Here is a 15,990-nt window from a genome sequence, read left to right on the forward strand (position 1 = left end):
TTGGTAACTTCTTTAAAGAGATTTTTGTTGCCCGATCATGTGACTGGAACACGCATTGTCGAGATACCACTTTCCTTTTTGACTTTTCATGTGGTGTTCCTGCAAAGAAATATTATTACATTATTTTATGTACCCAAGCTTGCTTGGGTCCTTTTTGATTAGTTCTATTAACATCAAGGCCATTTTTAGGCCTCCAGATCCATTCGACAATATTTGAATTATGAAATCTACAAAAGATGTACTTTTGACCAGTTCTATTGCAATAATGACAAACAATAGTCGATCTTTCACTGGATCCACTAGTGGTGTCTTTGCGAGTGATCCTGATTCCAGCAGGTCGTTTACCAGTTGACTTACAAGTCGCCTGATTAGACCTGACAGAACTATGACTGGTGGATTTGCGCATGCCATTTAGTTGCAATTGCAATTCCTGAACTTCCTCTTGAAGGGCATCTCATTCGATTTCACATACTTCAAGGTTAAGTTCCTAGTCTTTCTTTTCCTTATTGAGTCTATTTAATTCATTCAACATTTTCTGAGACTCTTTCACGGTAAAATCAAGAATATATTGTACTTTATTACATCTTTCACAATCATAGGGTCTTACGTCACTTGTCTGGCTGCGTGCCATGAAGCAATTTTCAGTTTCTTTTTTTGCAGTCATCGTCTGATACATCTTCATCAGTCTAGCAACAAGAGTAGTTGTTCATATCATTTTCCAATATGGTCATAAAGTATAAATTTGCTATTTCTTCATGTTCTGAGTTGTCTTCATCACTCCAGCTTCCGAAGAATTTGTTCTTGGTAAACCCCTTAGAGACTTTCCTTTTTAGCTCTGGGCATTCAGCTTGAATATGACCATATTTTCTACATTCAAAGAATTTTCCATAATTTTTGTCTTGTTCATTTAATTGTCTGGTTCTTCTAGATGATATTTTTCCCTTTTTTGTATTTCTGTATTTCCTCACCAGTACATTCATATTTCTTGAAACCATGGCATTTGCTTCTTCCAGTGCCTCTGCATTATCATCATCATCATTGTCATTTTTGTATCCTTCAGTCGTGGTTTTGAAAGCTATAGTTTTCTTCTTTTCTTCCTGGCCACGTTTGTTGAGATGTGTCTTCTCAAAAGCTATAAGGTCTCCACGTAGTTCATCATATGATAGTTTATCCAGATCTTGAGATTCAAGTGCAACTACCTTTGTCTGCCACGTAGTGGGCAAGCTTCTTAGAATATTTTGAACTTGTTCATCACTGGAGCGTGGTCTACCAAAAGCTTTCAGATCTCCAATGATTTTATTGAATCGTGAGAACATCTCTTCGATGGATTCACCTTCTTTCATCTGAAAGAGCTCATATTCATGAACAAGTAAATTAATCCTTGTTTCTTTCACTTTGCTCGTTCCTTCATAGGTAACTTCCAGTTTGTCCCACATTTCTTTAGCGTATCATAGCTTGAAATCTTTTCGTATTCTTCTCCTCTGATGGCATTATATAGAAGATTTCGTGCCATAACATTGACTTGAATTACAACTATTTGTTCATCACAATAATCATCTATATCTTCTGTATCAGTGGATGTTTGTCCTTTAGCTTTCTTGTCATACTTTGCAGCTAGAAGGGGATAGTTTCCCTTCTTGATCATACGCCACACTTTGCCATTGAGGAACTTTGCATAAATTACCATATGCACTCTCCAATGGGAGAAGTGGTGTCCATTGAAATACGACGGCCTTACTTGAGATGTCCCTTCTTGAAATAGTGCACCAGCAGTTACTTGAGTTGACATGATTTTTTCTCACGTGCACCCTACTTTTCTGAGCCGAGGGTCTATTGAAAACAACATCTCTACCTTCACTAGGTAGGGGTAAGGTCTGGGTATACACTACCCTTCCCAGACCCCAAGTATGAAAATATACTGGGTATGTTGATAATCTTTTCTCACTTGATGTTAAGCAAATATGCGAGACCTGCTCTGATACCAATTGAAAGTGCAGGGGGTGAATTGTAATTTTTCTTTCCTTTTGCGAGGTAGTTGACTAATTTTCTTTCTAGTCGACTAGATTCTTGATACGAGAGATATAGACAAAATACAGAATGATAAATAGCAAAAAGTAAATGACACTAGATGTTTTATACTGGTTTAGATTCAAAGTGAATCATATGTTCAGTCTCGTTGGGTTGCAAGTGTATTCTCTTTCAAGTATTTGAAATGTCTTGATACAAGTATGTTGGTGCTGTTATACACCAACAACTTTGTCAATATAATAGTACTTTTCTTGTTTCTTGATACAATGCTTCACCAGTGATTTTTCTCTCTTTCTTCTCTCCCTAGTTACACAGTAAATCTAGAATAGACCACAATTCTTGTTTGGAGTGGAACAAAAAGATTGACAGTGGTTCGATCAAAGTATGTGCTTCCTTTGCATCTCTTGTTGTATATATGTGATTCGAACATCAATCTTCTAGCATGACAGATCCATAGATGGTAGGCAACCCAAGGGAATTGATCCTCAGAATCAATCAAGATTGATTTCTTCCAAGAATAAGATAGAACTTTCTTACTTGGTCTGTTGCTTCCGTGATTGACTTTCCTCTGCAAGACGTTGCTTCCTTGATATATGTGGTTGATTATTCTTCATACATCTTCTATACATATTTATTGATAAGTCTTTCATAAATGCTTGAAATCAAATATTTATTTTCCATGAATCTCGCAATCACAACATGATTTATTCCTTGATCTTCAGTAGAACCTTGACTTCTTTGTTATTGATACCCTTCCATTTTTCCTTCTGACTTCCTTCTTTGGAATTGTTCTCCTGCAAATAGAAGTAAGTTATTTTCCATCATTAAAACATATATCTAACACTATTATCAACTCTGAGTCACAAGAAGGATACATACTAAACCAGCCAAAAACCTTCCACTTGATCTCATCCCGGAGAAAATCGCAACGTGCAACAAACTCCCCGTGCCTGTAGAAAATATATATCTCAAGTCATTGTCGACATCATCGAGAACTCTTCGGAACCTATTTGTACGTAACCAAGCCGTCAAAACTAAATCCCTCTAACTAAACAAAGTTACACAGATCTCCAAACCCAAGAGCATTGCCAAAAAACACCGGTAAAACCTCACAACATCATAAGAACCAAAAGAACTGATCACATCCATTACTATGTTGATCCAACCTATCATCAACTTTTCCTATTTCTTTGAGTTTCTTCCGAATTGCCACACTACGATCCTTAAGGAAAACTCATGACAAGAGATCTTAACATGAAACCGCGTCGTATTAATGCCCATAAATCGCTGTATTCCCTCTTAAGCCCCCAAAAGTACCGCATCTGAGATACCCACTCGAAAGAGACCTTATGTGAATCTAAAGTTGTTTCCTTAACCTCAAGATTAAGGAAATGTATAATCCATAATGATACAGAAATACCGCAAGTCCCGATACCATCCAATGCAAATCTCAGATTTTAGCCTTTTACAAATTCGAAAATCCTTCAATTACCACATATAGATCTTGAACCCACTAGAACCTTCCAAAGAGTCATCCACCCCACTCTAATCTCTAATGCACCACCTAAATGAGCCAAAAGACATGTGCTCCATTAGTACACATACACCCAACGAAGTAACCCCACCTTAACGCAACTACGTGACTCCTTTTTCTTAAGACATTATATCCATCATGAATAACAAACCCGAATCATCTCAAGATTTTCATATATCCATAAAGCGTAATACAACATGTGTCCAGAAATTTTCTTACTCAAGTCATCCTTAAAACCACCCTCTTCGAGTCATAAATTGTCCGCAAACATGCCTCAGGCCGAAACTAATGCAACACATAACCATGCAACCTGATCGTCGATAGCAGACCCACTTGGCTTAAAGCCATAGAACACAACATCTGATAACCCATAATATTCGTACTCCATTACTGCCATAATCCCGTACTATAATTTAGCTAAATCCTTTGTAAGATCAGGTGACAAAAATCATAAAATACCTCTAATCTTATGCTAAACGCACCTTCATTCTCGTGATTGTCAGGCCAACCTTCTCAAGCGATCCAAACTTAATTGCAACATATATAACCCACTGGTGGAAGAAAACTCTCCACAGAAACATCACAGGGATCATACAACCTTAGAACATCCTGTAGGAGATAACCCACATGCTTAGCCTTAAACTAGCATCACTCGATGACCCTATCATGGTCATAACTACTATGCAATCAATCAATCCTCTATAGTTTGAATTCGCCAACCAGATATAAGAATACACTTAATTTCACAAACAAACAACTGAAAGATCCCTAACACACTCGTAACTCAAGACTGTACAACACATAAAGATAGAAATCAAGAATCCATAGTGCTTCTCACATCCCAAGCAAACTCTTCCCCTCACATCCAGATCATCTAAGCCTAGTTCTTGGTTGCACACAATACTCATATATAGCCATTCAACAACTCACTGAGCCATCAACTCCAACTCACAGGGACACTACCGGATATATAAGTCCAAAAGCACATACTGACAGAACTGAAACTATCAATCCCAAGCTGCGGTCAAAACCCGGCCTCAAGTCCTCCAGACTGACCTATCTCTACAACACAGAGAATACATCTCGCACCTCATCCATGGAAATCACAAGCTGCCAATGCACAGCTGACACTGAATGCTTAATCATAACATACAGGTAAATGGAAGGAATTTAAGAGATACGCGTCAAGTTGAATCAATACTGCACGATAATGAAAGAAAGATGAAAAATTTTCCTACATGTCATGTAGCCTATCGAAGATAGGTATGGACGTCATCATACTGATCCGCAAGACTCTACTGGACACTTGCTCATGACTTGTAGAACCTATGAACCTAGAGCTCTGATACCAACTCATCACGATCCAAAATTTGCCTATTCGTGATGACACCTAACCCGACCCGCTAGGCTAGCCAAGTAACAACCAACATAATCTAATAATAATGATAAGAGCCAAGAAGTAAAATAACTGAATTTTTATACAATTTCTCAAGAATTGGTAGTACAAGTAATGAGCCACTAAGACTTTAGATTTACAAAGTTGGTATGAAAATATTTACAAAGTCTGTTTGAAATATACATAGACAGAACCATAATCTAAACTACCAAGGACAAATGGTAGCTAAGTCCGAAAATCAGGTACATCTTCAATGATGGCTCTCACCATAATTAGTAGCATCAGCTCCAAGGTGTAGAAGTGTAGTATGAGTACAACTGACCCTATGTACTCAATAAGTATCATAACTAACCTCGGCGAGGTTATAGAGGTAAGATTTATAAATGATACTCTAAAATCACCTGTATAGTTTATAATTTCCAACAAGCACATAATAGTAATATGATTCAAAATTACAGATAAAACTACCTTGGTGCACACAATTTCCTTAACATACTTTGATCAATCAACAATCCAGCATATAGGGGATATATGCATATAATAAGGTAAACAACTATGGAATATTGCAAGTAAAGAAAAATTGCAATAATCAAAGATCGACCCATTGCAGCGTGCAACCCGATCCAAAATAGAAATCACATCACGGCTCTCAAGCGCGCATCAGAATCTCAGTAACCAAACCAAACCAATAACCAGCTCTCCCAGAGCTCACATCAACCTGTAACCCGTCAGTTTCTCATAATTCGAGTGTATACCATCAAGAGAGAAACATGAGAAGGTGAATCTAGAGGATAGATCCATATCCACACACAGCACGGCCAATTCAACACACTATCATCCCGGCATGGTCATAGGATCAATATCATAATCCGCTCGGCATGGTCACGAGCTCAATATCATAATCCGCCTGGCATGATCACGGGTTATATCACAATTCAAACGGGTGTGGTCACAAGCATATCACAATGTGTTCGGTATGGTCACAGGCATAACAACACAATCCGCCCGGCATAGTCATATGCATAACACACAATCCACCCAGCGTGGTCATAAGCATCCAGTACAAATCATATCACACCGAAGCAAATATACAAGAATACATATAAATGATCAATGAATATAAGATTTCATGCTCCTCAACTAGTAGAAATAACATGCTGAAGTGTATGCATGTCAAAGTTGCTATCATAGCTCAAATCAGCAATTTCATCACGGAAATAGCAATTATCCAGTTCATTAAGGGGATTAACCTCTATGTAACCTCAAACACGGATCAAATAGTTCACAACAAAGTTATAAATATGAGAAACGTCATAGCATAAGGCTTAGAAAATCATTTCAAGGAATGTTATAGCCTAAGAACTAACCCGAGCATGGATAAATACCCCGATGCTCGCACATGGGCTCAAAACCCACACATATGCGTACCCGTAGCACATATCTATCACAAATAACTCGGACAACTAGTGCCTCAACAAAGTACAGGTAAGATACTTACCTTAAGCAAGCCAAAATAAATACTGAGCAAGCCAAACAATACTCTAGAAACGCCATCCCGCGTGCATCGACCTTCGAACAGCTCGAAACTAGCCAAAAGCAACTCAAAATCATCAAATAATGCCAAACGAAACAAACCAAAACGATAAAGATCGAATCTTAAATAAAATACTCAAAGTCAACTAAAAAGTCAAACCGGACTTGCACCTCAGAACCCGACAAAACTCATAAATTCCATCAAAGTCCAGCCATGCTAATTTCACTCATATCCGACTTTGAATCGATGTTCAAATCTTAATTATTTATTTTAGGAAAGTTTAGACAAAAACGCCCAATTTCACTTTTATAACCAACAATCAAATGTCGTTATCGAAGATAGATTCTTGTAATATAATCAAAACTGAATAAAAAATACTTACCCCAATCAATATGGTAAAAATCCCCTCCAAAATTGCCCATACCCGAGCTCTATAATTCAAAATATAATAAAATAACTCAACGTCCAAAAATAGAGTACTTATAGATCTGCTCCAGGGATACCCTTCACGAACATGGAATAAGCCTTACGTTCGTGAAGAACAAACCTCACGGCCCACAGAACAACCCTTCGCATTCGCGTCCCAAACCTCGTGACCGTGATGCACAGCTCAGACCACTCTTCACGAACACGGGCGCCCTGCCGCGAACGCGATGCATAAAGTACCTGGAACATCAATAGACTTCACGAACGCGATCACCCTACCACGAATGCATAGAATAACATACCTAACTCTTCACTAACGCGATCGCCTTCTCGCGGTTGGGATGACTTACCTGACACTAGCAAAACAGCAACATAAAGATCCATCAGAAATAATCCGAAACTACCTCAAAACTCATCCAAGCCCCTCGAGACCACATGCGAATATACCAACGAGTCCCAAATTATAACACGGACCTACTTGAGGCTCCAAATCACACATAATAAAATCAAAATCATGAATCATACCTCAAATCAAGCTTAATAAACTATTTCAAACTTCCAAATTCTAAACTTACGTCGAACATGTCTAAACATATCAGAATCACCTCAAATTTTAACATAAGTTCCAAATGAAAATAACGAACCTACTCCAACTCTCGGAACAACAATCCGAACCCAGTAATATTGAAGTCAACTCCCGATCAAACTTATGAACTTTTCAAATATTCTAGAAATATCCAAATGCAAATCCGGGCATACGCTCAAGTCCAAAATCACCTATCGTACTTAAAGGAACCATCAAAATTCCGATTTGAGGTCAAATACACAAAAGTCAAACTTGGTTAACTCCTCCAACTTAAAGCTTTCAAATTGAGAATTATTCTTCCAAATCAATCCCGAATCACTCGAAAATCATAACTGATGATACACACAAGTCATAATACACCATATAAAGCTACTCATGATCTCAAGCCACTTAACTGAGTGCAATTACTCAAAACGATCAGTCGAGTTGTTACAAGTTAGCTAGCAATAAAATAATTTTAAAAAAGAAAAACTATGGGAGATGAAATGGTAAGAGATGAAGGAGGGAGACATTGGTGGTCTGATTCGGGGTCGAGATTGGGGTTCAGAATGGGGTTTGTGATTGGGATTAAGGTTTGAAGTCAGGGCGAGGGTGGGGTCGGGCTTAGGATTGGGGTTTACAGTTGGGATCGAAGACGAGGTGGAGGGGTTGGAGTCAAGATTCGAGGTAGATATCGGGGTTGGGGGTCAGGGTTGCGGTTGGAGTTGGGCTTGGGGTCGAGGGTAAGGATATGGGTCAAAAGTAAGAGACATTATAGGGTTCAGGGTCTAAGTAGTGGTAGGGTTCAGAGTCATTGTAGAACTGTCTCTGAACCTCGACCCTGATCTTGACCCAAACCCCGACCTATCACCAGATTATCGAGTCAGAGCTCAAACCCAAACCTCCTTCCCGATCCCAAACCCTAACCCTAATACCTATCTCTAAACCAAACACAAACCACTATCGTGACCCTAATCTTGATCCCCTACCACGACCTCAATCCTGCCCCAACCCCAAAATTCAATCCAACCCGAAATCCCAAATCCCGACCTCGATACCTGACCCTTGATCCATCACGCGACTTCAAACTTGATCCAACCCCGAACCCCAACCTTGAATCCCAACCATTGCTCCAACTCTGAACCTCGATCCTGAACTCGAACCCTCATAGTGACTTAATTCCAACCTCACCCCCAAATCGTAAACCCCTACAACCTTGAACCAAAACTCGGCCCCTAACTTCAACCCCAACCCCAAACTTGACCCGACCCTGAACCCCGACCAACGACCCTGACCCTGACCTTGTGAGAGGAGTGGGTTATGGGTCGGGGGCGGGGGATTGAAGGGTGGTTAAGTGTGCCGCGATGGGTGTATGTTCGAGATGGTTGGGGTAAGATCGGTGGTCTAGAGGCATGGGTGACAAGGGGAAGATTGAAAGAGAGTTTTGGAAAATATTTTTCTGTTTTTGCTAGAGAAGTTATTTTACTCTAAATAGAGAAAAATATTTTATCAAAATAGTATTTTCTAAAATATTTAAGCCAACTAAACATGAAAAAATTTAAAAATATTTTTTAGAAATATTTTATTTCATACCAAACACACTCTTAATTCACTCATGCGCTATATCTTCTTTGAATTCATTTTGGATTTTGTCCATTTTTGTTGACGTTCATATGTGGAATTCTAAATTGGCTTAGTTTAATTAGTTGTTCTTTATTGATGAGCATGTAGGGTTGATGCTATATTTTTAGATATTATTAACTTCAAATATGTATTCTATCTCTAAATTCTCTTTGGATCTATGCTTTATTTGATTCATATATAGTAGCTGGTTGAATTTTCTCTTTCTTCACAATTTCTTAGTGGGGAATCTAAATTAGTAAATTTGAACCTTTTCTACTTTTGAATTTCTCTTTGATATGTCATTCATTTTTGGGGCGTCCTGAATTTGTTAGATCTTGAATGTTTCATAGATAGGTTACAGAAATGTATGCTTTTCTGTCCGACTATGCGCTATTATATAAGCATCATATTTATTTGTTGTAATCATCTCATTCTAGCTGGGTTTCATGTTATGTTGTGTTGCCTTTGTCTGAGTTTTTGGTTTTTAATTTTGGAATATTATGTTGGTATTGATATCTGGCACCAGCCAATGCACGTGCTGAAGTCAAATTAGTATTTATATACTCAATTGTGTGGTGTCAGAAGAGTTTCCTCTTTTTGAGTCTACGAGAAATTAGCACTAAAATTTCTACTTTTTATCAATGTCATGACCCAAAATCCAACTAGTCGTGATGATACCTAACCCAACCCGCTAGGTGAGCCAATTTAACAAAAATCCAACACCAATGGGATTTACTAATAAATGAAATGATAATATAACTGAACTTCTATACAAAGAATTCTCAAGGACTGGTAGTACAAATCATGAGTTTCAAAGATTTAGAGTTTATAAAGCTGGTGCGAAATAAATACATCATCTGTTTGAAATATACATGAACAAATTAATAATTCTAAAGCTAGAAGTACAAAAGGCAGCAACGACCGAAACACATGTACGTCTTCAATGCCAGCTCCCTCCATACATAACAACATCAACATAAAAAGTCTGCACGCAAGGTGTAGAAGTGTAGTATGAGTACAACTGACCTCATGCACTCAATAAGTAATAAACATAACCTTAGGTTGAAAGTAGTGACGAGTTGGGATAAGGGTCAGAGTCCAGTACTAATAGCCAACAACAACTCATAACAATATAATAAAAGTGGTACAAGAAATAACTCAGAGATGTGACACTCGGCTAGTTCACACTTACGAAAAATAGTCATGATTTTCAAGTATAACAGTAAAGCCCAATTTCCTTCACCTAAATCACCGCAATATGAGTAAGTCGGAAAAACTGTGATTTTTCCCAAAAACTTTCAACTATAAGTGAGATGTATCTTTATGAGATAGCATGAGGAAAGTACATCTCTATGCCTACATGTCAATGTGCATGTGAAGTCATAAATGTCACAAACATCGTGTAACATGAGGAAATTCATCTCTATGCCTATATGTCAAGTATGCATGTCAGATGCAATGCGACACAGTGATGAACTCATGTACTCGCACTCTCAGAGTACTCAATATCACAGTCTCATACTCCCGCTCATCACGCTCAATCACCCAGTACACTCAATCACTCAGCACTGAACATGGCAGATCCAGCCCTCAACACTCTCAGTCATTCAGCACTGTACAAGGCAGATCCAGCCCAAATGAATCAATAGCAATTGCACTCACTGTGGGTGTGCAGACTCCGGAGGGGCAAATCAGCCAAGCGCTATAATAAGCAAATCATGGCATGAATCAATAAAGCCTATTGCGGCGAGCAGCCCAATCCCATCAATATCACTCATAATCCGGCTCTCATGCCTCAACTCACTCATCAATTTCTCCCACTCTCTCGGGCTCGCAATGTTATGAAAATTAACCCAAAATGATGATATGATATATCAATAAATAGCAACAGAGACTGAGATATGACATGCAAATGAATGAGTATGCAATTGTAATGTAAGCAAATAACTCAACAACAGAAATGACTTCAGTGGGTCTCAACATGATAAGCATATAGCCTAAACATGGTTTCTAACATGGATCATAACTCAATTACTCTAGCACATAGAAATTTCATGAATATAAACAAGATTAGGTCACTACAAAGTACCACAGAATCAATCGAGCCATAATTTCCACGGTACACGCCCACACGCCCGTCACCTAGCATGTGCGTCACCACAACACCAACACATAACACATATATTCAGGGGGTTCATACCCTCAACACCAAGTTTAAAAGTGTTACGTACCTCGAACAAGCCAAATCCAATACCGAGCAAGCCAAGCAATGCTCCCAAAATGCCACCCCGTGCGTACCGACCTCTGAACAACTCGAAACTAGCCAAAAGAAACTCAAATACATCAAATAATACCTAAGGAAACAAACTCAATCGATAAAGGTCGAATCTTTAATCAAAAACCCAAAGTCAATCCAAAAGTCAAACCCGGACCCGCACCTCAGAATCCAAAAAAACTGATAAAATCCGACAACTCATTTGATTACGAGTCCAACCATACTAGTTTCACTCAAATCCGACTCCAAATCGATGTTTAGATCTCAAAAATTCACTCTATGAAACTTTAGACAAAAACCCTCAATTTCTCTCTTGAAATCCTCAATTAAATGCCAAAAATGAAGATAGATTCATGAAATAAAATCAAAACCGAGTAAATAATACTTACCGCAATCCATATGGTGAAAATCATTTTAAAAATCGTCTTAATTCGTGCTCCAAATATGCAAAAATGGCTGAAACCTCTGAAATAGAGTACTTTATAATCATTGGACGAATTAATGCATCGCGATTGCGGAAATACCATCGCGATCCGAAGAAGAAAAATTATTGTTCCTGAAATGTACTAAGCGATCGCAGTAACAGACTCGCGAACGCGATACACATGACTGACAGAACTACACGTTTGCGGAAACAACCTTGCGAACGCGAAGAGATAACCAACATTCTGCCCAGCTCAGCCCCAAACACTACGCGAACGCGTAGAAGCAGATGCGAACGTGATGAAGACCATCCCAACTCTACGAGAACACAGCCATCCAATCGCGATCGCAATGAAGAAAATGCCCAGCTCAAGATTTCCTCTACGCGATCACGTACCAATCTTCGCGACCGTGAAGGACAGTTGAGACATCAGAAACTAGCAGCAACCAGCAATGAAAACATGAAGAAAAATGGTCCGAAATCAATCCAAAACACGTTTGAGCCCCTCGGGACACCGTCCGAATATACCAACAAGTCCCATAACATGATACGAACCTAATCGAGGCCTCAAATCAAGCATAATAATATCAAAACGACGAATCGCATCTCAAATCAAACTTAATAAACTTTTGAACTTTCAACTTCCAAAACTCGCGCCGAAACATATCAAATCAACTCGGGATGAACTCAAATTTTGCACACAAGTCCCAAATGACATAACAAAACTTTTATAATTCCCGGACCCAAAATCTGAATCTAATATCCTCAAAGTCAAATGTCGGTCAAACTTATGAACTTTTCAAACCTTTAAATTTTCAACTTTTGCCAATTAGCGCTGAAACCTTCTAGAAATATCCAAATGCAAATTAGGGCATACGCCCGAGTCCAAAATCATCATACGAACCTAACGGAACCATCAAAACTCCAATCCAAGGTCAAATACTAAAAAAGTTAACTTGGTCAACTCTTTCAACTTTAAAGCTTCAATCATGAAATGCATTCTTCCAAATCAATTCCGAATAACCTGAAAACCAAAACCGATGATTCACACAAGTCATAATACATCATACGATGCTGGTCAAGACTTTAAATAGCTGAACGGAAATGCAAATGCTCAAAAATACTGGCTGGGTCGTTACAATCACATATTTACAATCTTGATTTGGTTATTTTAACGTCTTAGCATGTTCACACACACACACACACACACTATATATATATATATATATATATATATATATATATATATACCGAGATGATGATATAAGCTGAGCTTAAAGAAAGCGAGTATTTATACAGCCGATCCCAACTTATTTGGGATTGAAACATTGTTAGATATATTCCTTTTATTCCAAAGTGAGAGTAGCCGAAAGGAACTCCCTTCGCCATAAGCCACGCCTCCAAAAGTGTGCCTCAAAACTAGTGTTCTTAAAGAGAAATGAAACATCTTTAGATTGGATAATTCATAAATCTACCCAATTATCATGATGTTTTTGCTTATTCAACTATTCGCCAAACTCTACTATATTTGCATGATTTTGTGTTATCTGCTTTCGACCTATTTATTTTATTTTTCATCAAAGTTTATCTGATTGAAATAATTTATTTATGTTGTTCAACAAAATATTTTTTGAATTTACAATTCCAATTTCGACTATATCATCCCATGTCATGACCCAAACTAATTAGGGGCACGTGAGAGGCACGTGCTCACACTCACATAAGCACAAACAAGAGTTAATGAAGGGGGATTTTATTTGTTTTTTGAATATTTTGTATCCCCTTCTTCCCTTTTTCTCTCTCCCGCAACTATCTTCTCTCCTGCTTCCCTCTCATCTACGTCTTATCTCTCCTTTCTCTTCCCTTCTCTTCTCATTCCTCTGCTCTCCTCTTCTCCTTAATTCTCTTCTTATCCATTGAATCAGGTAGCCGATACGGGATTAGGTGTATTTGATTCCCAAACTTATAACTAATTATTTTTAAGCTAATATGCCCCTAGGCATTATACCTAGTGGCTAATTTTATTAATAATCTAACTAAAATAAAGTTTTACAATATCAAAGCAGCATGAGCTTTCTAAAATAAGAAAAACATGTACTACTAAGTAGTAGATCAAGAGGGGAAAATATAGGAATACAAGGCCATCCCAACTTCAAATATATTCGAGCTCCTCCTCCTTAGTGCATCATCTCCTTGGCTTCTTCCTTGATCAAGTGTGAACTTCATATATATCATGACTATCATATAAAATGATCCATACTAACAGGTATATCATGATACTAGTGATGCTCCAATTCCATAACAAGCTACCCCGTCTAACAAATATTTTCACCTTCATGGCTGATTTTTGGCAATGCGCACCCTTAAGTATGGAACCTGAAGTTTGTCGCTATTCAATATCCTCCTCCTTTTGCTATCAAGCTCTAAAAATGAGGAGATATGTTTGCATTTTGCTCCAAAGCTAGGTTTGCAAGGTGATCAACAAGTTGATTTCCTTCGCGCATTACATATGATGTAGCAATAGCACAATGCAACATAAATGATTTTTCATCAATAATGAATCTGTTTCAAGCATCGAAGGAGGAAACTGGTTATCTATAACATATCTTAAGGCCTCTAAAATCGCATCTTCAGATTCTGTGTTGGTTGCATTTGGAATCTCTAACAGCCTTGGAATATGTCAAGTCTCTTATGCAAAAGGCATAAGAAGCTCTGCCTGGGTTTCCTCTACAAGACCATTCCCTATTACACTTAATCCAATCAGTTGGAGGCATTTGCCAGAAGACTTTACGTGTATTTAGTGCTGGAATATGATCGTGCAGTTTTTGATATAATTCTGGCCAGCTCGTCAGAGCACCTGTGAATGCAAGCCTCCTCACCTTGAGCAGTATTTGAATGTATCTTTGAACCTGGAATATCATCCTTTACATTGCCTCCATGCTTGCACTTTTTCCTATGATTCCAAAGTTTCCAGGCAATAATCGATGACATTGCTTGAAGTACTCGTTTTAAACTAGCATTAGCTTGCTTTAACCACCACTCATTTAGCACTTGTACAAGCTGCATTCTATGTATATTTATACCTGCAGGTAAACAAAAGTTGTCCATAAAACTCATTCCACTGGAGAGCCTAGAACACATGAGAAAGTGTTTCTTGGCTAGAGTTTATACAACACCAACACCTCGACGGAAATGAGTATCCCATCCTCCTTATTACATCGTCAATAGGTAGTCTATCTTTCCATAATCTCCACATTAGGAAGGAATATTTAAAAGGCAAACCATTCACTCATGCCAAGCTAATTTCACTGTGAATTTCCCTTTTGGTTTCCAGCCTCCACCACGGATGATCACCCATTTCTTGGTTATTTGGTGGCTGAATTGAATATACTATAGGATCAACAATTTCTCCCGGTACTAGCTCACGTATAAGATGCTCATTCCACTCCCCATTTTCCACTGTCTCATTTACAAAATGCACCCTTTCATCACACTGATGTTCAGGTCCAGTTGCATGATAGAGTGCTCCTAATCCAGTCCAATTGTCGAACCAAAACCTTGAATTCCCTTTTCTTGAGTTGCCACCAAATTTCATGTTCTATAAGGTCCCTTACTTCAAGCATTTTTCCACACCTACGAGCCATTTCTCCAAGGAATAATTACTTCATTTATCTTCTTACAATATTTGTTGTGCATAAAATCACTCCACAATAAAGGATTTGCCGTATATATAGTTCCACCAAATCTTTGAAAATAAGGCCCTAGAAATATCGTGCAATGATCTAAATCCTAGTCCTCCCTCCAAGATTGGAAAACATTAATTGTCCCGAGATACCCAATGCCTCACTCTTCCATTCCCTGAGTTACTCCTGAAAAAACGAGCAAACATCCTATGCAATTCCTTTCCATGTTGCTAACATTTCTTGAACTTTAAAGATTAAACCCTTGTAATGACTTTTTCTCTTCTTACTATAAAAAATAGGGCAACCAAGATATGTAACAGAAAAGAACTGCCTAGAAAATTTAGTTAACAAGTGAATGACATTAACCATTTCTTAATGAGGATTTATCTGTATTTATCTTCTGGCCTGATGCCACTTCATACTTCTCAAGAACATTCATCACCAGCTGAATAGTACCATAATGTGCCGAGCAGAAAATAATAGTTCTGTATGGGTAAAACCG

General features: G+C 38.2%; 1 protein-coding gene across 1 annotated transcript; it reads right to left on the bottom strand.

The window, feature by feature from the left end:
* Positions 1 to 686: 686 nt before the first annotated feature.
* On the bottom strand, positions 687 to 1,343 carry LOC138892110 (uncharacterized). Its single transcript, XM_070175806.1, has one exon. It carries the CDS (start codon positions 1,341 to 1,343, stop codon positions 687 to 689), a length of 657 nt encoding a protein of 218 aa, XP_070031907.1.
* Positions 1,344 to 15,990: the final 14,647 nt, after the last annotated feature.

Source organism: Nicotiana tomentosiformis, chromosome 5 (assembly GCF_000390325.3).
Source record: "Nicotiana tomentosiformis chromosome 5, ASM39032v3, whole genome shotgun sequence".
In the NCBI taxonomy this organism is placed as follows: domain Eukaryota; kingdom Viridiplantae; phylum Streptophyta; class Magnoliopsida; order Solanales; family Solanaceae; genus Nicotiana; species Nicotiana tomentosiformis.